Source organism: Puntigrus tetrazona, unplaced genomic scaffold (assembly GCF_018831695.1).
Source record: "Puntigrus tetrazona isolate hp1 unplaced genomic scaffold, ASM1883169v1 S000000397, whole genome shotgun sequence".
Taxonomy (NCBI): Eukaryota; Metazoa; Chordata; class Actinopteri; order Cypriniformes; family Cyprinidae; genus Puntigrus; species Puntigrus tetrazona.
In genome coordinates, this window is record NW_025048050.1 from 607,634 (window position 1) to 630,000 (window position 22,367).

Consider the following 22,367-nt stretch of genomic DNA (forward strand, 5'->3'; position numbering starts at 1 on the left):
AAACCTGTTTGGTCCTGTCATGCGGAATCCAACACACATCCAGCGATGAAGCGCTTCTTCATCATGACCATTAGGGGGCGTTTGACGCTTCTGATCCAAAAAAAAAACGTGAAACGAACCGCCAAACCAGTACGAAGAAGCTCAGATTACAGTACTGGATCAGAGGCATTTCGAGGTAAACGGGTCAATTTGTGAAATTCTGTTAAAATATGTTTTCTTATAGACTACGGGATTGCTCGCTGCAATGCGGTTAGTTGATTACAACAAAATACAAAAGTACTGTACGGGTGCCGAGCAAGGACAAACGACAGATACTGCTAATTAGCCATTAGCTCGCACTTTAATCAAAATACGATATCAAACTCATAATTTTCAGCAATGGCGGTCATACCTACAGCTTTTCACACTTGGTAAGATTTTAAAAGTTATAGTATTCTCTATATTATTTTTTTCAGGACAAGGGAGTGTATAATAAGCCGATTAGACCATTTAACCTATAATTGACTGATTTTCTTGTATTGACAATTTTTTTTTTTTATTCCAAAGTAGAGTGATGTTATCAAATGGTAAATTATTTTATTGGTTACATTTGTTTTGCTTGCGTGTAGGCCCTCGAAGAATAGCCTGTGTCTTTTCAGTGTCTTCTACAGCCAAGAAGCTGAAGCCATTTTGTAGAAGCACACGCATATTTACCCCTACCCCCATCCTGCTTCTCTCTTAAGTATAGAACCAAGATTAGCATTATTAGATACGGCACTAAGCAGCTCTAAATGGAGAAATTAGCCCCACTGGATTAGTCTGTCTAACGATGGGAGGCCAATGTCTGGCGTTAAATTAATTACAGTTTAAATCATTGTGTAAAGAAGGTTGGATGTTTCTGCATTTTACAATCGATGAAAGATTGTGTTCAGAAAAACATTGTGCATTTTTTTTTACTCAAGCTCCTCAGATGATCAGATATAGAGTAGTTCACCTGCAGAGTAGGTGACATTGAAACATTCGTCATCAAGAAATCTGGGAGAAAAAAACGTCTTGGTTTGACTTAGTGCTTAGGTCATGTGTCTGGCCACTGGGTTCCTAGATCCTTGTAATGATAAACCCATTACTGTCTGTGATAGCAGAGCAACTGTGTTGACATTGTTAGTAACATCCTGCTGCTAAATACTTTAGAGTAAAAAGCTTCTGGCAGCAACATAAGATGTCTACACAGTGACTGCAAGCGAGCAATGTTACAAAACTAGAACGTTGCTGTTATAACAGACGTTAAAAAGCTCTTTACATTGCTGCCAAGCATTTTTGTTGATTTTGTCAGTTTCTCGCTGTGTGTGCATTATATTAGTGGCTGCAAAGAAATAGAGAAGCATTTGTAGTATTAAGGTTCATTTTATTGAGCTTTCTATACATATAAGACCTTCAGTTTAGGGATTAGTGGAAGGAGTGTCTGTGTTTCTCTTGCATGGTCCATCCTTCATTAAAGGAGTATTGCTCACTTCCTAAAATGTTGGATGGGGGCAGGGATCTTGATATCCTGGCCCTTTTCCAGCCTCTTCTCACACTCAATCAGGTAGTTGACACCATCGACGACTAGCTGCACCAGTTCCACCTTGTAAAAAGTCACACCAAAGTTTGAGAACCTTGTACCTGTAAAACTCCACTCCCATTGATTTTGAATGACCTACCTCGGATTTGCCCAGGCGGTCAAGGTTCGAGATGTCGAAGGTATCGCCCACTGCAGCTGTGTCCACACCTCCAGTGCCACGCTTCTGCAGCCGCAAGTTATCCAGGATTTTGCCAAAGCGAGGGTCCTACAGGCATTTTTTTGAATTAGACAGCTTACTACCAAAAGCTTTCACTATAAGATAAAGGTAATTTTTATTACCTTGCTGAGCTTTGGCAAGCGGACGTGTACTCCAGCCCTGAGGCCGGTGCCCAGGTTGGATGGACAAGTCAGGATGTAGCCAAGACGTTCATTCCACATAAACTCCCAGCCTCTATCCTGAATCAAGCGTTCTACCTGTCAACAGAGAGGCAGACAACAGATGGATGGGATTAAAGTAATAGTTCACTCAAAAACCAAAGTAGTTCCAAACCTGTATGAATTTCTTTGTTCTCAAAATATCTTCCTTTGTGTTCGCCAGAAGAAAGAAATTCATACAGGTTTGGAACTATGTATGGGTGAGTAAATTAAGAAAGGAATGTAATTTTTGGGTTAACTATTCCTTTAGCTTTATTGGACAACTCTAGGTATGTTATTTAATTGTTGTATGAAGGATGTGTTTTACCTGTTTGAGTCCTCTGCAGAACCTCTCAAACACCCTTTTCATGTTGCCACCCTTCTCCATGGAAATGACACGGGTGTGGTCTTCCTCATTGACCCATATTAAGAAGGTCTTCTCGTTGTTATGCCTTGCAAATTATGGAATGTTTAAAAAACAAGAAGGGGCTCTGTACTGCAAGTCATGCCAGCAAGTACAGCTTGTTTTATCAATCAGGAGTACCTTGCAGTAGTATGCCATGTCATGCCTTCAATCTAACATTTAAATCTACATATGACATATTTTATATGAATGCAGATTTTGACTTGCAGGCAAATGTGAGAATATTGTGACATAACATGTTAGTCGCATGGTGTTCAAATCATGCCAAGAACTTCCTAAAGCCATACCAGATGCCTCTTGCATCTGGCCAGTCACGGGCCATAAAGGCACAAGTCAACAAAGGGGACACAGGTTTGTCAAACAGGAAGTGGTCCTACAGAAGGATGAAAGGACAACAAAGGTAGGTGGAACTGGAGGAAACAACCAAACACTTCTTTAGTCAAATGTGACCTATAAAATCTTGGAAAATGGGAAGGAGGGTCTAGGACTGAAGAGACTCTTGGGTTGTACTATCATGGCTTGTTTTCTCTCTGTCTAGCCTTACCAGATCCCACGAGCATCTGGCCAGTCCCTGGCCATCCCAGATGCAGTGAGCAAAGGAGACACGGGCTTGTCAAAGAGAAAATGCTCCTGAACCATGCCAGCATGAAAGGAAGAGTTCAGTATCATGATGTGTGGAAGGAGCCCATTTAAACCCAATCACAGTATCAACCAAGGACTTAACCTGTCAGGACAAAAGTATTCCATGACTGAAAGACCTTTATGGAAGCAACTCACATCAATAAGTCTCTGCTGCTCTTTTTCAGTCATTTCAGTTAAGCTGTAGTAACGGCCAGAGAGGTCTCCCTTCAGGCCAGCCAAGGCCTGGACCGTGACCCTTTCGACTTCACGTCGCTCAGAGCGGCTGCAGGCAGGGGGAAGGCTAAGGCCACGGATACTGCGGCCTGTGCGCACACGGGAGGACAGGACGTAGTTTTCATCGAACATGCCGGAATGGATCTGAAAGATAAAGAACAACCAAGAAATGTTGGTAGAAAGTAGAATTGAATGGGAATCTGAGAAACACATTTTCCATGAGGAAATAAAAATATTTACCTTGGAGGAATCCAGATCAGTGGGATGCTTCATTGTCCTTGGGTCATAGCCATTGTGTCGGTCCTTGATTACTGGATCAAAGATTTCAGCAAACACCTGCAATGTAATTTGGCAAAGAAGTCAAGGATGTTGTCTCTTGATTAGCTTAGCTAGATTAGCATTACCTTTGAAAAAAGAGGAGAGGCAAAACCAGAAATTGCTGAAAAGTCTAGCTTATACAACAATAAGTTAGATTTGACCAAGCTGGGTTTTGTTGTTTAGTAGTGGTCTAGTTAGCAGACCAGCACAGTTGTACCCTTAACCTGGTCTTTCTGACAAAGCAGGAGGGTCAAGTAAATCTTGCTGGATAAGAAGCCAGCATCCCAGACAAAACATATACCATTGACCTACTGGTCTTTTTATCAAGGATCAAACAAAACTACCTTGGGAAGAGAAGTTGGATATTATGTTATAAAAAAAGCATGTACTTAGTTTGAATGTATGGGTGTACCTCATAGCTCTCCTCATCACCAGCAACCATCCCAACTGTCTTGATGAAGGGATGACCAGGGTTGTCCACACCAGTCTGAATGCACTGGTCAAGAGTCCAGTTGTTTGGGGTGATCCTGTCCCTCAGTTTGGCATAGATGGCCGGGGTTAGTGAACTGGCCATGCAGTTGTTGTGTTTGCGAAGGTCAGGGTAGTCAGCACTGTTGAGGAACACAAAGTCATGTTCTGTCAGACCCTGAGCCTGTGGAAGTGATGACTGAGAGTAAACTGACGTTCAAATTGTTGGCTAACATGCATTCTTGTTGGAATGAAGAGTGTGTTCAGCAGAAGAGTGATGAAATCTTGATGCAACAGAAGCAATACAGAAGGTCATTTCTAACTACTGCTATAAGACTGTACAACTCATCCACTATATACCAAGTGGTCACTGGCACTGGCTTGAATGGTGAACTTGTTGGAGATCAGGTCAAATCGCAAGATTACACTAGTGAGGAGGTGTTTGTAGTGTACTACTACCCGAAAGTCTATCCAGGATTAAATTAGTGTGGACTTAGACGATCTTAAAGCTGGAGGGAGGTATTTGGGGCAGATGAACTTCTTGTGAACTGGGCTTAAATCCAAAATCTATAGGACTGTAACAGGAGACTGGCTGATCATTTTTTGGTTGAAAGTATAAGTATGTTGCTTTTGGATCTGCCTAAAAGAGAAACTCTCTTTATATTTGGCTCCTTCAAGGAACTTAATTCTTAGACTGCTGATCTGATTTGATCTTTGGCGTCTATTAAAGTAGTGCAAATAAGGTGACATGTGGGACGGGACATAAGCTACTTAAGTGTCATGTTCCCACCCATTTACCTTTCACTCAGTTAACGTGTGATACTTCATCACATAGTACATCATGACCTCTACGTCTGATCATATTTTTTCCATTACAGAACAGGTGCAAGAAAGCTAATGGAATATAACATAGGTCACCAAGTTTCAAATCAAATTCAAATTTTATTTGTCCATACACATACATACATGGTACGACATGCAGTGAAATGTTTTTATAACCGTCCAGCATCAAAATAGAATTTAGGGTCTCCTGCAACCTCCAACCCTAATCAAACACACCTGAAGCAGCTAGTCAACATCTTACTAGGTATACTAGAAACCTCCCGGCAGGTGTGTTGAGGCAAGTCGGAGCTGAACTGCAGGACCCTGGCCCTCCAGGATTAACCCCTGGAATAGAAAGTACTTCACCCTTCTTCTTCTTAGCTTCTCACGCATTTTATTCTACCATGATTGCTAAATATCCAATGTGCTAAGTGACAAATGGCAATCTTGAAGCAAGCCTAGATATTTATTAAATAATGTGTACTCACACCTCTAGCGCTTACCTGGGAGGGTAGAGTTTCCTCCTCTGATCTGCAGAGATGGCAGCATTATCGCTCAGTAAGTAACCAGTTGCCACAGCACCAGCCCCAAGGCTCGCCATGAGCAAGCCAGTAGTACGGCTCGACATCACCTTGGCGAATGAGCTTGCCATCTTCACACCGTTTCTTGTCAAAAAGTTCTGATGGGATCAGCACTGGTAGAACAAAGTGGCAAGGATTTCACAATGACCATATCTTATTTTTGAGATTATAGGTATTACACTAAACTTTGTGTTACAGTAGTTGAGGGTGCCCTAAGCTGACAAGTATCACCTGATTAAAGATGGCAGCTTACTTGTTTCTTACTGGTTACCTTATTAAAAGACTGGGTGATTAACTCTTAACACTTTCTTTTACTGATTGTCCTTAACCAGTTTCTAAAGGACAGTTAAGGAGGAACCTTTATAACGTTTCTGAGAACTGTCCTAAATGTTTTGCAATATTTTGTCAAAAAAAGGAACACTTAAATACACAGCTCCACAATTTTCATCAATCGATATTGGTTTCTCCACAGCGGATTCTTAAACTTTAACATTTGGCGACATCCTCGACAAAGTCCTTTTGACACTGCAACTAGAACTCTAAAAGTGAAAGTGTTATTAATAGACTAGCAGACTACATGAAGTTTTTGGCACCAGTCTACCCGAGGCCTCGTGCTCTGCCGTGACATTCTGAACCGGTCACACAAGCATACACAAGACCCATCCAGAATCTGGCAGCCTGAACTATAACAGATATGTGTTATACACCAAAACCAAGAACACTCTGTGATATCTCTAAGCAGGTGGCCCATCAGCACTTGATCGTGGTTTAAGGTCTCTCTCTCTCAGTGGAGTTGTTGAGGATTATTAATGGTAGAAGAATAGCACTAAATAAGATACTGTTTAATGTCTTTAAAGATGGCACAACGATTCCAACTAATGCTTCCTATTGAAATAATAACCTATATAGCCATCTACAATCAGTTTTACAGTCGTTCAATACAACTTAAGTATATCAAATGGGAAAAATAATTAGGAGTATTATAAAAGTAACGTACACTGCACTAAGATGATAAGTAAATATCAAAGCAAATAAAATTTTGATTGTTGGCTCACCATTTGCATCCAGCATTTTTAATATGTACAATTTAATAGATTGATTTCTTACCAGTTACTGGAATTCCTATTTCTCAAACGTAAGCTTACTTTTTTTTGGAGTAAGTAGTATAAGAGAAGAGAGTTTTACCTGTAGAGTCTCCTCTGTTACAGTAGGCTGTGTCAGGAAGCACACAGTCTGTGAGGGAAGCTGGCGCTCCTCCCAGGATATGGGATTAGAAGTGGACCTGATGGCCAATCCTCTTCCACGTAAGTGCCAGGTCATAACCCATGTCTGTCGTCCGGCTTGTCCTTGAGACTTGCCGCCACAGTCCAACATTTTGCACTATATCCAGCCTCTTAAATAGAACTACGAGCTTTTAAAGGACACCTATTATGCCCCTTTTTACAAGATGTGATACAGGTCTCAGGTGTCCCCAGAATGTGAAGTTTCGGCTCTGAATACCCCACAGATCATTTATCATTATTTAGAAAATGCCTGTTTTGTGCACAATTTTGTGCATGCTTCTTTAAATGCAAATAAGCTGCTGTTCCCCATCGCTTTTTCCAGAACAGGGCTATGCCATTACAGACTGTTAATCAAATACTCTTCTAAAACGTGTCTGGCTTTATCATGTCTATCATGCTGAAATTATGCGTTTTAAAGACAAATCAGTTTGTAACTTCCGATATACGTTTTATCTCAGCATGCAAAACATGCAAAGAAATCAGAGCTGTGTAATAATTGTTTGGGTCATATTACGCTGTAAAAGAAAATCACTTGCTGCTAATAATTTCTGTAGCTGTAATTAGGAGACATTTCTTACCTGAACACTGCTTTTAAAGAAACATGAAGGATTATGTAAGTAGTAACACTTTAGAATAGGTAACACTTGTTAACTATTAATTATGACCTTTCCATTTCCTAATTTGCTGATTATTAATAGTTAGTAAGGTAATTGTTAAGTTTAGGAATTGGGTAGCATTAGAGATATAGAATAAGGCATTAGTATGTGCTTAATTAGCATTAATAAATGGCAAATATTGTAGTAATATGCATGCTAATAAGCAGCTAATTGTAACCGTAAAGTGTTACCAACAATTTTTATCCCATTATTAACTAGCACAGACGGTCAGCAAGCTAGCTAGCCAGAATGATAAAAACATGCAAATGATCTTTTGCTATAATTAAACTTTTGAATGCATAGCGGAAACCAAACCGTACGGAAGATGAGACAAATTTTATTTCAAAAGTTACAGCTACATCGTGGATAAATGTACAGCACATTTATGTCATCGACTGAAAAAAAGGTGTGAAATGACTTGTGAAAAAAATACTTTAATTAGAAAGTGTGCATGAGTCAAGAGCATTAATTAAATAAAGACAAAAAATAATGCACGGCTGCCTAAAGTTTACAATATCAAAGTTTTCCAGGTAAAAGTTAAAATGACTATATATCCAATTAAATAAACAGGACGCTGTGCTGAACCTACAGTTGTATAGTATATAGTTATACCAACAACTATTTCTCTTTCTCTTTCTCATTTAAACATTTGTGTAATATATATATATATTGTCACGGTACAGCCGGGTGGAGTAACTTTATAAAAACAAGCCCTAATCATATCAAAGTCAACAATAAACCACTTCTGCATCAGCCAAAAGTGTACTTTCTGCACATATAATAGTATGGAGTATGCTGTATAATACCATAAAACACATATATGGTAATAACTGAGTACAGAGTACCTTGGTTTTACCGTCACTGTATTATGGTACTATCACAGTATTTTTGAAGTGCAGAATATATGCAAAAGCTGCTTAGAGTCTGCTATTGCTAATCTAAAAGTTAGAGACAAAAGAATGAAAGAATTAAGAATATGATCAAGCACGCATTCATGCAAACGCATGCCAAAAAAATATGTTTAAATAAAAAATCGACATGCTAAATGAGAAAATGCAGCCTCGTTGCAACATGCTGTGTAAACAGATGACACCTAATATTGACGAATGCAAAAATATATTTCTTTTGGTAAACCGTAAACGTGCTTGGTTGAGATCTGACATTTCAGTGAAGTCCACTACCGAGGCGATTGTCATACATGCGGGCAGACCGACTCGCTCGTGAACAATAATCACGCGCACAAATTCTCATTATAGTAAAGGAGCGATCAACTGGAAATGATTTTGTGCATTCAGGTAAAAAGAGAGATTATCAAGCTCTTATTAAAATGCGTCATGCTAGAAATATGCACTACGAAATATTATAACTGTACATAATATTTACAAAAAGGCACATTTAAACCTGAGTTTAAATACAGCAAAAAAATAAAGTAATGATACAAAATGATATGGAATGAAATGAATGGATAGGTTGATGTTTCTACGGTGGACAGGCTTCAGTTCAGATGCAAGATAAGATTCCCACAAACTTGACCATGAAACGGTTCTTACTTGAGTCTGGTTGTAAACATTATCGTCAGGTTTAGTTGGCAGGAGGGAGTCTTGGCTCAATCTTAAGAGATAATTCATAAAGCGTGTCCTCGTCCATTACAAGAGTCTTGTCGAGCAGGAACTGCGTTACCTGAGAACAAAAACAGTGATATGTTACATGAAGAGAGCCGACTACGAAGCCTGTCATTTAAACCTTTAAAGCAGTTTTGGTAGTTTAGGTTTTTTTAGCTTCTTCCGCTGGTGCTTTCTCGTGTCTTTTTGCCTTTGATTCTTGACCGACTTTGATCAAGAGAAGATCAGAATAACAGCAGTCGTATCTTCAGATGGACTTGATTCTCCATCAGTCACTTTTTAGTCAAAGCAGTGCGATGTTTTGAGGAGCTTCCTCAGCGGAGCAATGATGTTCACAAGCCTCCAAAACATCTCGCGTCTTCCCAGGAGCCTTTATTTCTTTATCTCTTGCATTGCATTAAATATTTAGATCACTTCAATTTTGCCTTGCTAGGACATATTATTAACTGATATTTATATAATTTTATGTAAGTGTCTGCTGTACTGTTATAACGATCTCACCGCTTTACATTTACAAGCATCAGAATTTCATTATAGAAATAATCAGCATCTTCACTAAGTTTGTTTCTGCCCATTATTGCACACGTCAAGGCAAAGATCGAACGCCTGCATAATTAATCACATTTCAATCTTTCATAACTGCCGTTGTTGCCAGATTTCAAGAGTTAATCCCCCGATCTTCTTCCACAAATTGATATCTTAATTTTCCCAATCTGGCAACCACCCTCTACGTTACGAAATTAAAAAGTGCTGATGATCAGAAAGCGCTAGCAAACGTACAAGTTAGAGTTTAGCTGACATATTCAGCTCAAATGAAATGTAATACAGCTTGTTTTCTTTCTTGTGGTTTTGACTTGACTTATGCAAGTTTGTTTCTGCCTATTATTTCACACGCCACTTAATATCCAGCAATTATTCAATGATTGCACAGATGCTATTTATTTAACTGAGCTGGAAAATGAGAATCTTTCTGAATTCAATGAACTGAAAGTTGAGCGTTGAGTATCATTACACATTACTGACGCTAATCTCTTATTTGATATTGTTTTGTTAAAAGCTGTCGTGGGTACCTTGGGTTGCAGATCAATCCTGTAGGGAGCCTGCTGAAACTGCCGGATCTCTCGGATTATGTGCGAGATCTGTGAAAATCAAGCAGACGTTTGAAGACAGGTTCACCGATAGTCTTTTGAGATGGCGAGAAAGCTGGAGAGTCGCGTTAAATACCATCCTCATTTTAGAGAAGTTGACGAGACCCTCCTCGGTGAAGTTGGGCGTTCCTTCCTCGATGAACGCCAGATCCGTCAGGTACATGCCCAGGTAGGGCACACACGGTGGGTTACAGCTGCAAATTAAATACGCCGTCATGTATAAAATCACGGAGCATATAGGTATTATTATATTTTGCGCAGATCTAACAAATGAAAACATACTTTTTCAGAGTTTCCCTCAGGTTCTTAAACCTCCCTTCAGATGAAACGATCTTCTGCAGTCTGTCCATAAGCGCCTTGGTCTGATAATTAACCAAACGGTTCAAATAAATGAAACGAACGATTGTTTGTTTGCACGGGGCGAGCATAAATTCGCTTTTTCTTACAGTCATGCAGGGGATTTTTCTTTCAAACTCGCTGAAGGCAAAGATCAAATGCCTGCGTAATTAATCACATTTCAATCTTTCATAGCTGCCGTTGTTGCCAGATAAATCCCCCGATCCTTTTCCACAAAATGATAGTTTACTTAATTCTCCCAATCTGGCAACCACCATCTACATTACGAAATAAAAAGTGCTGATGATCTGAAAACGCTAAGCAAACGTACAAGTTAGAGTTTAACTGTCTCTACTGACATATTCAGCTCAAATAAAATGTAATACAGCCTGTTTTCTTTTTCTTGTGGCTCTTGACATGGCTAATAAATGTGCGAGGAGACCATGCAAGTTGATATTCTTTTAATGTGTGCTTAATTCTAATTTAAGGTACAAATGACAGCATTTCTGAGCAAAATAATCGTAATTAACTACTATCGTGCATTTCTAGTTTGACGCATTGCACATAATTATATACATGTATATAAGGAACGTATTGAAATTTGATCAAATTAGAAGGACATACGGTCATCCTCTCTTTTTTGACTCGCCTGTTTGCAAACCTTGGCCCACGTTTTCTTCAGCCTGTAGATGGCGCTGCGGTTCAGCGCGGACGTGATCTCTAACACGCCGTTGTAGTTGTTGAGACAGCGACATATATCAGCCACGGCCAGCCACTTGTCAATGGATGCAGCTCTGGAGCTAACGTCTGCATTGGCCATGATCTGAGACGCCACCAGATTACTCATCTGTTCAGAAAAGCATTAAGAGGTTACACCGACTAGGGCTTTACAGTTACGAAACAAAACTTATTTCATGGTGATGAAGCGCCTCAGGAAGGTTTGCGTTTATAAAAAGCCAATTATTGATTATATGATGCCTAAATATTTTACTGTAACACTCTACAATAAGGTCTCTGTTTTCCGAAAAAGCACCATTGAGACTTCTAACCATTTATTTTGTCCCAAGGTACAGAAAAGAAAAGCTAGGATTCTTGTTTTGTAGAAATTAAAAAATGTTATTTTAATTGACGGTGATTTCAAGATTGTATTTTTATTGGATTTAATTGTCAGAATTGCTGGTTGTTATATTCATAAAGTTCATTGGAATTGAAAAATATGATTGAAAAAACTGATATTAAAATAAAAACATACCTGAAAGTAAAAATCTGAAAGCAGTAAGTGTTTTTTGTAGTTACATATTATATAATAATACATATATATATATATATATATATATATATATATATATATATATATATATATATATATATATATATATATATATATATATATATATATATATATATATATATATATATATATATATATATATATATATATATATATATATATATATATATATATATATATTATATATACAGCAATATATATATATATGATAGATAATAATATATATATACACATACAATTATATATATACACATTATATATATACATATAAATATATATATATATATATATATATATATGTATATATAATATTTTTATTTATGTATTAGATAATAAAAATACAATTCTTCATTTTTTGACTTAAAAAGTGTTTAAATAAACATTGTTTAAATAAATTGTTTACTAGTTGTTAACTAAAGTGGCATGGCAAAGTGTTGCCGTTATATTAAATGCAAAATTAAAATAAAAGGTGCACCATGATAACTGTACAGTCTGACTCAAGCATAGCGCATTTATTATACATTTATTTTACAACAGCATTTGTCCTTTTTTTTTTAATCTACTTAAAATACTACTATTAATATGTTTATAGTTTAGAGTTTTGCCCACATCATTGAAGTGCTGACTGGTCTTCATAATGTATGGAGTCCTTTCGTTTTTGTCCGTTTTCATCCAGCCTTGACCAAGAAACTCCCTGGAAGGTAAAGCAACTCTATTAAACCTCATGCAGTGCCACTAAGTAGTAAATCACCGACCATGTAAGAGTGAAGCGACACACACACTCACTCGTAAGGAATATTGCGGAACACAATATGGTCCAGTAGAGTAATTTGTTCCGCTAGCTCCATCGCTGACAGCGACTCGAAGCACTCGACTCTCGGACAGTCGGACTGAAGAATACACAGAAGCACTCAGAATGAATCAATGACTTTTAAACACACAAACAGAGAGACTTCAGTGCTGCCGTCACACACACCAGTTGCACAATGTCCTCGATCTTCAGCTGTGAATCATCTTGTTCTTCTTGAGAAAGCGCACTGGGGAAAGATGAACATTATTAAAAGAGTGCGACTATTATTGCCATAATTACTTTTTGACCAATTAAATTATTCAAAATCCATTCACAAAAATGTATAGATTACACATCGGATCGTGACTTTCAAAACGCTTCCAAAAGTGTAAAAAAAAAAAAAAATTATAATAATATATATTTTTTAAGAAATTATTTTTTCAGTCTGAAAACGTGATAGTGAAGACATTTACAAAATATTTAAATTTAAATAAATGCTATTCTTTAGAATTTTCTATTCATTAAATAATGCATCACGGTTTTATTTGTCTGATACAACTGTTTGAAAATCTGAAATCTGAGGATGAAAAATTCTAAATCTTGGGAAAATCACCTTTAAACTTGTCCAGATGAAGTTCTAAGCGATGCATATTACTACTTTTTGATATATTTACGGTAAGAAACTTACAAAATCTCTTCGTAGACGTGATCTTTAGTTAATGATTTATGACTATTTCCACCCATTACCGTGTATGAACCATTTCAGAACGGCATTTATTTAAAATGATCACCTTTTCAGGAATAAAGCAAGTTAAAATACATTGAAACAGAAAACGGTTTAATTTAAACTGAAATAATAATACTGTTTTTACGGCGTTTCAATACAAATAAATTAAAAGGTAACAACTTTGACCTTTTGAATGCTAGTTGAGTAATGAAAAAAGGCAGCGGTTATTGACACTAAATGAAAATAGTATATTTTCTTAGAGATGGAGGCTATTTACTCGAAGTGCAAATTCTATTTACACTGTAGAAATACCAGGATGTCCTGCTGTTTATGCTACTTATTGCAAATAGTGGCCATTATCCGCACCTCAGTATTGTAGTACGTTATAAAACAGTATGCAGTGATAACTTATTGCGTGTAAAAATGAATTTAAATAGACGCCACCTCATCAGGACAATCTACCATAACCTTAGCCTTACTTTTTTTTAATAATGTCCTTCATTTTGAAGGAAAGTAAACGCTTTTGTGATGTGAAATGTGAAAAGTTGAGCACGACACGTTTCATCAGCTGGTGTAAATAGCCTCTGCCAACAAGGCGGGTTATTTGCGCTCGGTGTCGAGACATGAGAGCGAGACGAAGGTTTTTAGAGTCACCTCAGTATGTTAGCCGTGGCCTTCCTCTCCTGAGGCAGAAGATCTGGATCTCGCAGCACCTCCTCCAGCAGAGACATCACCGCCGTGGTCAGCTCCGCGTTCATCTCGAAGTCCTGCAGACAAACACGGAGGAGGACGTGAACCAGTCCCATCCACATCAGCAGCAATCCAGCGAGGGATGCACTGACGTTTCATCAGTTCGGTGTTTGCGTTCGAAAGCGTTTTCGAAAGAAGCTTCTATCGCCGGCCAAGACTGCATATGTTTTACCAAAAACACAGTGATATTGCGAAATATTTTCACAATTTAAAATAGCATTTCATTGCCGCGATCAAAGCTGTATTTCCAGCATCATCCTTCAGAAATCATTCTGAAACAATGATTTGCTGCTCGAGAAATTATTACAAATTGCAAAAATATTTTCTTTGATGAATAATTTCAAAATGGCATTTATTTAAAATATTTTTTTTTACATTATAATATCTTTACTGTCACTTTTGATCAATCTTATGCACTTTTAATTGATAATTAAAAGTAGCAATTAAAAATATACGTAAAACCTTTTGTTATAGATTCAAATATAAAACGTTTGCTTTCCATATTAGAGACTTGAGTAAATATGAAAAATGTATTTATGCAGTGCATTTATATATTTAATATGATTTATATACATATTTTCTATATTATACAAACATTTAATATATATAGTTGGTAAAATTTTTATTTAAAATCTGAACATTATTAGTTAACACTGACCTAAGATTGGACAATACTTATAGCATTTACTAATGCGTTATTAAAATCACAAGTTGTGTTTGTTAACATTAATGCACTAACATAAACTAACAATGAATGACTATTTTTATTAACTAACATTAAAAAAGATTAATAAATACTGTAATAAATGCATTGTTCATTGTTTGACACCGTATTGTCAGTGCTACCATATAACTTTAAAAAGGAGCTATATATATATATATATATATATATATATATATATATATATATATATATATATATATATATCTTATAGTAAAATTTATAATTAGTAAAATAAGTGATGCTAAACATATATCAGCCACTGAAAGCTTCTGCGATAAATGAACCAGCGGTCTACTTAGTAATCAAACCCTAAAAAACACCAATATTTTTTTTTTTACTTAAGACACAGCGGGCAAAACCATTGTTTTTGTTCAGGCCCCGATCAATTTTATTTCGCTTCACAGAAGCTTGTTTTCATTATGGAATGAAATACAATGAAAAAAACTCAAAAATGTTGAGCTTATATATTTTGCAGTTGCAAGTTATAGACTTGTCTGCATCTCACAATTTTTTGCAATCTCATAATTCTGAGATTACATGAATTGTGTGTTTTTTTTCTCTCACAGCTTTGCCTTTTCTATTAAATACTTGTCATACATTATATATATATTTTTCTTTATATTTTATTTTTTTATTTGTGTATAATATTTAATTCATAACTATGGTCTTGAAAGCTTTTACAGAAGAGCTTGTTTGTATCATTTGCCATATAATTTGACAGTTTATTAAAAAAAACTCTGTTGAGAGTACTTGATGATTTACAATGAGATAACTATTCTTTTATATAGTATTAAGTTGTTTAAAAACAAAAATCCAAAATCTCCTCGGCTAAAACATTTAATGTGTCAACAACTTTAAACCAAAATTCCAACCCTGACTTCATCCAGTGTTCAGATTCATGTTCTGGAAATATAAATTAGATAATGTATCATTATCTTTTTTTAAACAGCATTTTAAAATATTCTAATACAATTTTATTTTTACAAATCCATCTATATTTATCTATCCATCCATCTATCCATCCATCCATCCATCCATCCATCTCTATCTATCCATCTCTATCTATCCAACCATCCATCATCCATCCATCTCTATCTATCCATCCATCCATCCATCCATCATCCATCCATCCATCCATCCATCTCTATCTATCCATCCATCCATCCATCATCCATCCATCCATCCATCCATCCATCCATCCATCCATCATCTATCCATCCATCCATCCATCATCCATCCATCCATCCATCCATCCATCCATCCATCCATCTCTATCTATCCATCCATCCATCCATCTCCATCCATCCATCCATCCATCTCCATCATCCATCCATCTCCATCCATCCATCCATCCATCCATCCATCCATCCATCCATCCATCCATCCATCCATCCATCCATCCATCCATCATCCATCCATCCATCCATATCTATCTATCTATCTATCATCCATCCATCCATATCTATCTATCTATCCATCCATCCATCCATCTATCTATCTATCCATCCATATCTATCTATCTATCCATCCATCCATCTATCATCCATCCATATCTATCTATCTATCATCCATCCATCCATATCTATCTATCTATCTATCCATCTATCTATCATCCATCCATATCTATCTATCTATCATCCATCCATCCATCCATTTTTCTGCCCATCCGTTCCTCCATCTATCAAATATAAGATTGTTTTACTCTATTCACCTGCAGTCTCTCCGACAGGAACAAAATAACAAACCTGAGAGTGTTTGGAAACCCAGTGGCGCAGGACGTTGAGCACCCGGTTGGTGGCGGCCCGGCGGATGAGGAACTCCTTGTCGTAGGATCTCTCCGGGTTGGTAAACCCTGAATGAGAGACGGTAGGAGATTTCTGTTAGATGAGGATGAGAAAGCCTCCCCGGAGCCGTGTCACGATGATCTGTTTCAGCGGCGAGGACGGCTGTCCGACTCCATCAGCGTCTCTAACCTTGCGGACTGCTGTGTCCAGCTGCGGCGGTGGCGATGGCGAAGGCGGACGCGGGCGACACGGCACAGCGGGAGCCATCGGGGGACTGACCTACGAGGATACAAGTCAGCATATCACAGGAAGTTGGATTTTCTTGTTTTGAAATACGTGGTTATATCCAGCCAACAGGGAACGCTCTCAAAACATTCCGGCAACGTACTAACAGGAATGTTTAGCACAAAATAAAGCAATAAACCTCAAGAATCTGAATTTATAACAGCTAAGCGTCGTTGTTAGGCACAAGATGTTCCACTGTTCCAAGCTAAAGCGTGTCTGCCCCTTTAAATCCTCAAGCTCACGATAGCAGGATGGATTCTGATTGGCCGTCAGGGTTTGTATCGTTCACAAAAAAATTCCGAAAATGATTCTGAATGTTTCCTGAACATTCCGAAGTACTCTTAAATGGAATGTTCCTTTATCAAGGAAAAAACAAGTTGATACATTTTAATAACTGTACATTTGGAACATATTGTTTTCCTAATCTAATAGGAACATTAGCTAAACATATTTTTGTTAGCTGGGAACGTATTCCTTTTCCCAAAATCCTTTTCCCGGTCCACACAGAGCTAATAAAAGTTAATTTGCGGGACATTGATTTGTGACTCTGGAGCACAAAATCAGTCATAAACTGAAATTCATACAAAATCTGAAAGCCAAATAAATAAGCACCCGCTGATGTATGTTTTTTTTTAAGGATGAGACCATATTTGGCCAATATACAACTATTAGAAAATCTGGAATTTAAAGAGTGCAAAAAAAAAAGAAAAAGAAAATACTGGTAAAATCCAAAGCTGCCCAAATGAAGGTCTTGGCAAAGCATATCACTAATCAAAAATTACATTCTACAAAGAACATGATCTTTACTTGTAATTCTAATGATTTTTTCAAAAAAGAAAAATCAACCATTTTGACCCACACAATGTATTTTTGGCTATTAAGGCTGGTTTTGTGCAGCAGGGTCACTTTTATGCTTTTCCTGTACTATCCAGACCATCTAATGCATAAACAAAATGATAAAATAACAATTTTATTTAAAAAGGAAAAAATATATTTTTTGTCATGATAAAATAAAAAATATTTCCGTCACGTACGTCCAAACATTTGACTTAAAAAAAAAAAAAAGTACAGAAACCTATTTAATTTGGTTTAGGACACCTCAACTAACTTCAGCGTAAATCGAAACGCTACCAAAGCGTACAATATGTATAATTCATAACCTAATGCTTACGGTCTGCTAAAAGGATAGAAATGGAGTACCTGCAGGCGTGCGGTAGCGGAGGTGCCGTGGGGTGGAGGGTGAGCGTGGAGACACGTCTCCTGAGTCACTGGACGCGGGCGTCTCAGGGATGAACTTATCCAGCGATACGGACTCCAGCACGGCTGTCAGGAACATCACACAACAGCAGTCACGTACCGCGGGGACAGTAAGGACTGAACACGTCACCTGTTTCTAAACGTGCTGTTGATTCGACATTTTCACCAGACCCGAGTAATACATGCATAAAAGGAAACAAATAAGTCGAGAAATTTATTTACGTGACACCAAAGTATTGAACTGCTGAAATGTATTTAAAAAGAAAGCTTTAAGACACCGTTGTCTTGAAAGATTTCAGCCGGTGTTTTGGCTTTCAATGCCTTTTTGCAGCTCACTTTCTTCTCGTGTTCAATACTTTTTTATTTTATTACTTAATTTCTGATATTATTCGTTTCGTTTTCTTTGTACACTCAAAAACGTGCTTTTCAAGCCAAGATTTTCTTGCCTTGCCTCCAGCCACGATATCAAGGATTTTCAAGACTAAGCTAGCACGAATGAATTATTTGAATCATCTGCTAGAAGGCCAGGAGGACTCTCACCTCGGCGAATGCTCCGCCGCAGCTTCCCACAGAAAGCGTCGATGCGCGGCAGATCCCCGCTCTCCTCCGGGGTGGAGGGGCTGAGCTCGGGGGAGCTGGGGCCCCGGCTGAGGTCCAGGGGGGCCCTGGTGCAGCCGGGTGGAGGGGAGGTGATGCTGGGGGTGTAGGGAGAGGTGGGGCTGCTGGCCGTGGACAGGTCCAGAGCTCCACCCTTACAGCTCACAGGAGAGCTGAGAGACAGCTTGCGCGAGTGGATGGGGGAAGAGGTGCGCGAGGGGATGGAGACGGGCGGAGGAGAGGAGAACTTGCGGGACAGACGGGGGGATTTGTTGTTCAGGTGCTCTCCGCTCCAGGGGCCTTGGTTTGTGGCGAAGAAAAGCTCGAGAGACCTGAGCCATCAACAGAAGACAGAAACAAGTGAATACATGCAGACCACTATCATCCCTCACAGATCTATCTATCCATGTTTCTTTCTATCTATCCATCCATTTTTCTGTCCGTATGTCCCTCCATCCAACTATTCATCATTACATATATTTTATGTCTGTCTGTCTATCTATCTATCTATCTATCTGTCTATCTATCTATCCGTCTGTCTGTCTATCTGTATCTATTTTTCTGTCCATCCATCTCTATCTATCTATCTATCTATCTATCTATCTATCTATCTATCTATCTATCTGTCCATCCATCCATCTATCTTGTTTCTTTCTTACTATCCATCTATCCATCCATTTTTCTGTCCATCTGTCTGTCTGTCTATCCATCCATCCATCCATCTATCCATCTTTCTGTCCATCCATCTATCTATCATCCATCTATCTATCCATCCATTTTTCTGTCCATCCGTCTATCTATCTATCTTTCTGTCAATCCATCTATCTATCCATCTATCCATCCATTTTTCTGTCCATCCGTCTATTTATCTATCTCTTTCTGTCCATCCATCCCTCTATCTATCTATCTACCTTGTTTCTTTCTATCCATCCATCCAACCATCCATCCATCCATCATCCATCCATCCATCCATCTCTATCCATCCATCATCCATCCATCCATCCATCACTATCCATCCATCCATCTCTATCCATCCATCATCCATCCATCCATCCATCATCCATCCATCTCTATCCATCCATCCATCATCCATCCATCTCTATCCATCCATCCATCCATCCATCCTAACAGAAGTCATTTATTTCTTTAAAGTACAGTAGCACAGTATCTGTGTGTCTCTACGGATCAGAAGGACGGTGGGAAATGATCATGAAAAGCCCTATTAACTGATAATATAAAATGGACATGAAAGGAAAAAAAAGTCCACAAACATGTTAAACAAAAAGAGACAGAGGGAGAGACGAGCGATGAGTTACTTGGACTGGTCCAGCGCAAGCCTTGTGATCTTCAGGCTGTAGTCTGGACAGATGGAGGTGATGGACAAACGGTCAGACGAATGATACTGAACCCTGCGAGTGACAGTGAGGGAGGAACAAGAGGATTGTGGGAAGCAGAGGGAACAGAGTGAGTTCTGTGGCCTGTATTCTAAAGACACAGATGAAGCCAAAACCCACATTTGAATCCATCTTTTAGTGTACTGTAAACGTAATTGTGTTTTTCTGTTCTATATTGATCCATAAAAATCCATAAAGAAAGACCACCTAATGATGTTTACATTTTAGACCTTTCTTGCACATATACTGGAGGATTACATTTGTTTTTTTAATCTACCTGCCTTCAGTTTGCATGTTTGAATTTGCTAATTTTAGTAAAATGCATACAAATCTAATTTGTATTTGACAGAAAAATTATTAAAGAAATCAAATATAAGTTTTTAAATATAATATATATATATATATATATATATATATATATATATATATATATATATATATATATATATATATATATATATATATATAGATAGATAAATAGATAGATAGATATAAAAACATGGCATTTTTCTTAAATATATACATAAATACAAATTTATATACACATTTATTTATCTTAATATATACACATACATATTAACAACTTGTATTTTTTTTTATTTTTATGTGATTAATTGCAATTAAATTATTATTTTATATATATATATATATATATATATATATATATACATATACACAGATATATATATATATATATATTTTATATATATATATATATATATATATATATATATATATATATATATATATATATATATATATATATACACACAGATATATATATATATATAGATATATTTTATATATATATATATATATATATATATATATATATATATATATATATATATATATATATATATATATAAAAAATACTACAGGATTTTTTTGCTGTATTTCCTGTTGAATGTTTCAATAGAAAACAGTTTGAAATAAAAATATGAAAAAATATATAAAAAATATGTTTAATAATTTGTATTACTATTATTAGAAAACACTGTAAATACCTGTAATTTTTTATTTGTTTAATGCACCTTTGCTGAGAAAAAGTATCAATTGCTTAAAAAAAAAGAAAAAAAGTTAATAATAATAATAAATCTTAAACCTGTATTAGGCAAAATACATACTGAAAATGACACAATCATCACAATGAGGACAGTCAAAAAAAACATTTAGATGAAAGCAATGAAAGCCCTTCTAGGGTGACAGATACTCTAACCTGACAGGTATAGACGTGAAGGGCTTCTTGTAGATGTCGGCTAGTTTGTCCATTACAACGGCGGCGGTGGTGAAGATGCGGTAGGTGTGGAGGAAGGTGTTGAGGAAGTCGATGGACAGGAAACGCAGGTCGGTCAGTCGCTCCAGGAGTCTATCCACGCTGGCGTAACGGATCTGAGGCACCTTACAGGAGTTCAGCGTCTTACTGAAGCAGATGTCCACATCGTCTTTATGAAGCCGGGCATCAGACCTGCACACATAAATGAGCACATTTTAAACTAATAAACTAGTAAACTAATACGGACCGAGTCTGATTTGAGCCTGTTTGCTAAAATTAAAACTATAAACTTTTGCCTTTTTTGTTCATTGAAATTACACAATGAAAGAAAATAAAATCTAAATATTAGATTTAAAAAAAAGTTTTAAAAAGTTAAATTTAAATAATATCTGGACAGCTAACTGAAAAACGTTGTATTAAAAAAATTATGATTTTTTTAAAAATACATTGCTATTTATTTAAAAACAAATGAATTATATTTAATAATAAATATTTGTTTTTATTTTATAATTTTTAAATAAATAAATTATGTACTTGTATGTGTATTTTAAATAATTAAAACACATTTTTAATGAGCTTATGTGTGTTTTTAAATGTGAAAAAATATTAATTTCAAATTAAACATGTTAAACACATAAATTCTAAAAAACTTACTAAATGACAAAAAAATCTGATGTTTATTTATGTATTTATCTTAATTTAAATATCAAATAAAACAAAAAAAAAATAAAATAAAGCTGGATCAGCACAATTACTAAAAATTAATTAAAAAAGCAAAACAAAACAAATTAAAGCAAAACAACTATATATATATATATATAAAATAAAAAGTCTAAATGTCTAATGCCTATAGGAGTATAGTGTGTCAGTAATATAAAAAACGAATAAATAAAATAAATGCAAGTAGTAATAAATGAGTGCTTGTGTTTTACTTGATCATGTGAGGCACAGTGACTTTGGAGTTGTCCTCAAACACGCTGGTCATCAAGCCATTGCAGCGAATGTTGTCAATGCACTAAAAATAG

General features: G+C 36.6%; 2 protein-coding genes across 3 annotated transcripts in view; both read right to left on the minus strand.

Annotated features, from left to right (window-relative positions):
• Positions 1 to 1,367: 1,367 nt before the first annotated feature.
• Positions 1,368 to 6,745, minus strand: ckmt2a (creatine kinase, mitochondrial 2a (sarcomeric)). Its single transcript, XM_043231649.1, has 10 exons — positions 6,608 to 6,745; positions 5,345 to 5,535; positions 3,964 to 4,162; positions 3,474 to 3,569; positions 3,156 to 3,377; positions 2,666 to 2,751; positions 2,283 to 2,406; positions 1,880 to 2,014; positions 1,680 to 1,805; positions 1,368 to 1,603 (listed from the first exon to the last, which is right to left on the minus strand). Exons 2-10 carry the CDS (start codon positions 5,491 to 5,493, stop codon positions 1,487 to 1,489), a joined length of 1,254 nt encoding a protein of 417 aa, XP_043087584.1. The 5' UTR covers positions 5,494 to 5,535; positions 6,608 to 6,745; the 3' UTR covers positions 1,368 to 1,486.
• Positions 6,746 to 6,910: 165 nt separating this feature from the next.
• rasgrf2a (Ras protein-specific guanine nucleotide-releasing factor 2a) overlaps positions 6,911 to 22,367 on the minus strand; it is a 37,443-nt gene continuing 21,986 nt past the window's right edge. Inside the window, exons 13-28 of one of the 2 annotated variants that reach the window (XM_043231647.1) lie at positions 22,275 to 22,357; positions 21,286 to 21,534; positions 19,989 to 20,081; positions 18,616 to 19,004; positions 18,019 to 18,141; positions 16,723 to 16,812; positions 16,495 to 16,601; positions 13,930 to 14,042; positions 12,735 to 12,795; positions 12,545 to 12,648; positions 12,368 to 12,452; positions 11,117 to 11,314; positions 10,414 to 10,493; positions 10,208 to 10,325; positions 10,054 to 10,122; positions 6,911 to 9,041 (exon numbers count right to left, since the gene is read on the minus strand). In XM_043231647.1, the coding sequence (XP_043087582.1) occupies positions 8,943 to 9,041; positions 10,054 to 10,122; positions 10,208 to 10,325; positions 10,414 to 10,493; positions 11,117 to 11,314; positions 12,368 to 12,452; positions 12,545 to 12,648; positions 12,735 to 12,795; positions 13,930 to 14,042; positions 16,495 to 16,601; positions 16,723 to 16,812; positions 18,019 to 18,141; positions 18,616 to 19,004; positions 19,989 to 20,081; positions 21,286 to 21,534; positions 22,275 to 22,357 (2,061 nt within the window). In that variant the 3' untranslated portion in view covers positions 6,911 to 8,942. The remainder of the gene's footprint in view (positions 9,042 to 10,053; positions 10,123 to 10,207; positions 10,326 to 10,413; positions 10,494 to 11,116; positions 11,315 to 12,367; positions 12,453 to 12,544; positions 12,649 to 12,734; positions 12,796 to 13,929; positions 14,043 to 16,494; positions 16,602 to 16,722; positions 16,813 to 18,018; positions 18,142 to 18,615; positions 19,005 to 19,988; positions 20,082 to 21,285; positions 21,535 to 22,274; positions 22,358 to 22,367) is intronic. The other variant, XM_043231648.1, reaches the window with a different exon arrangement.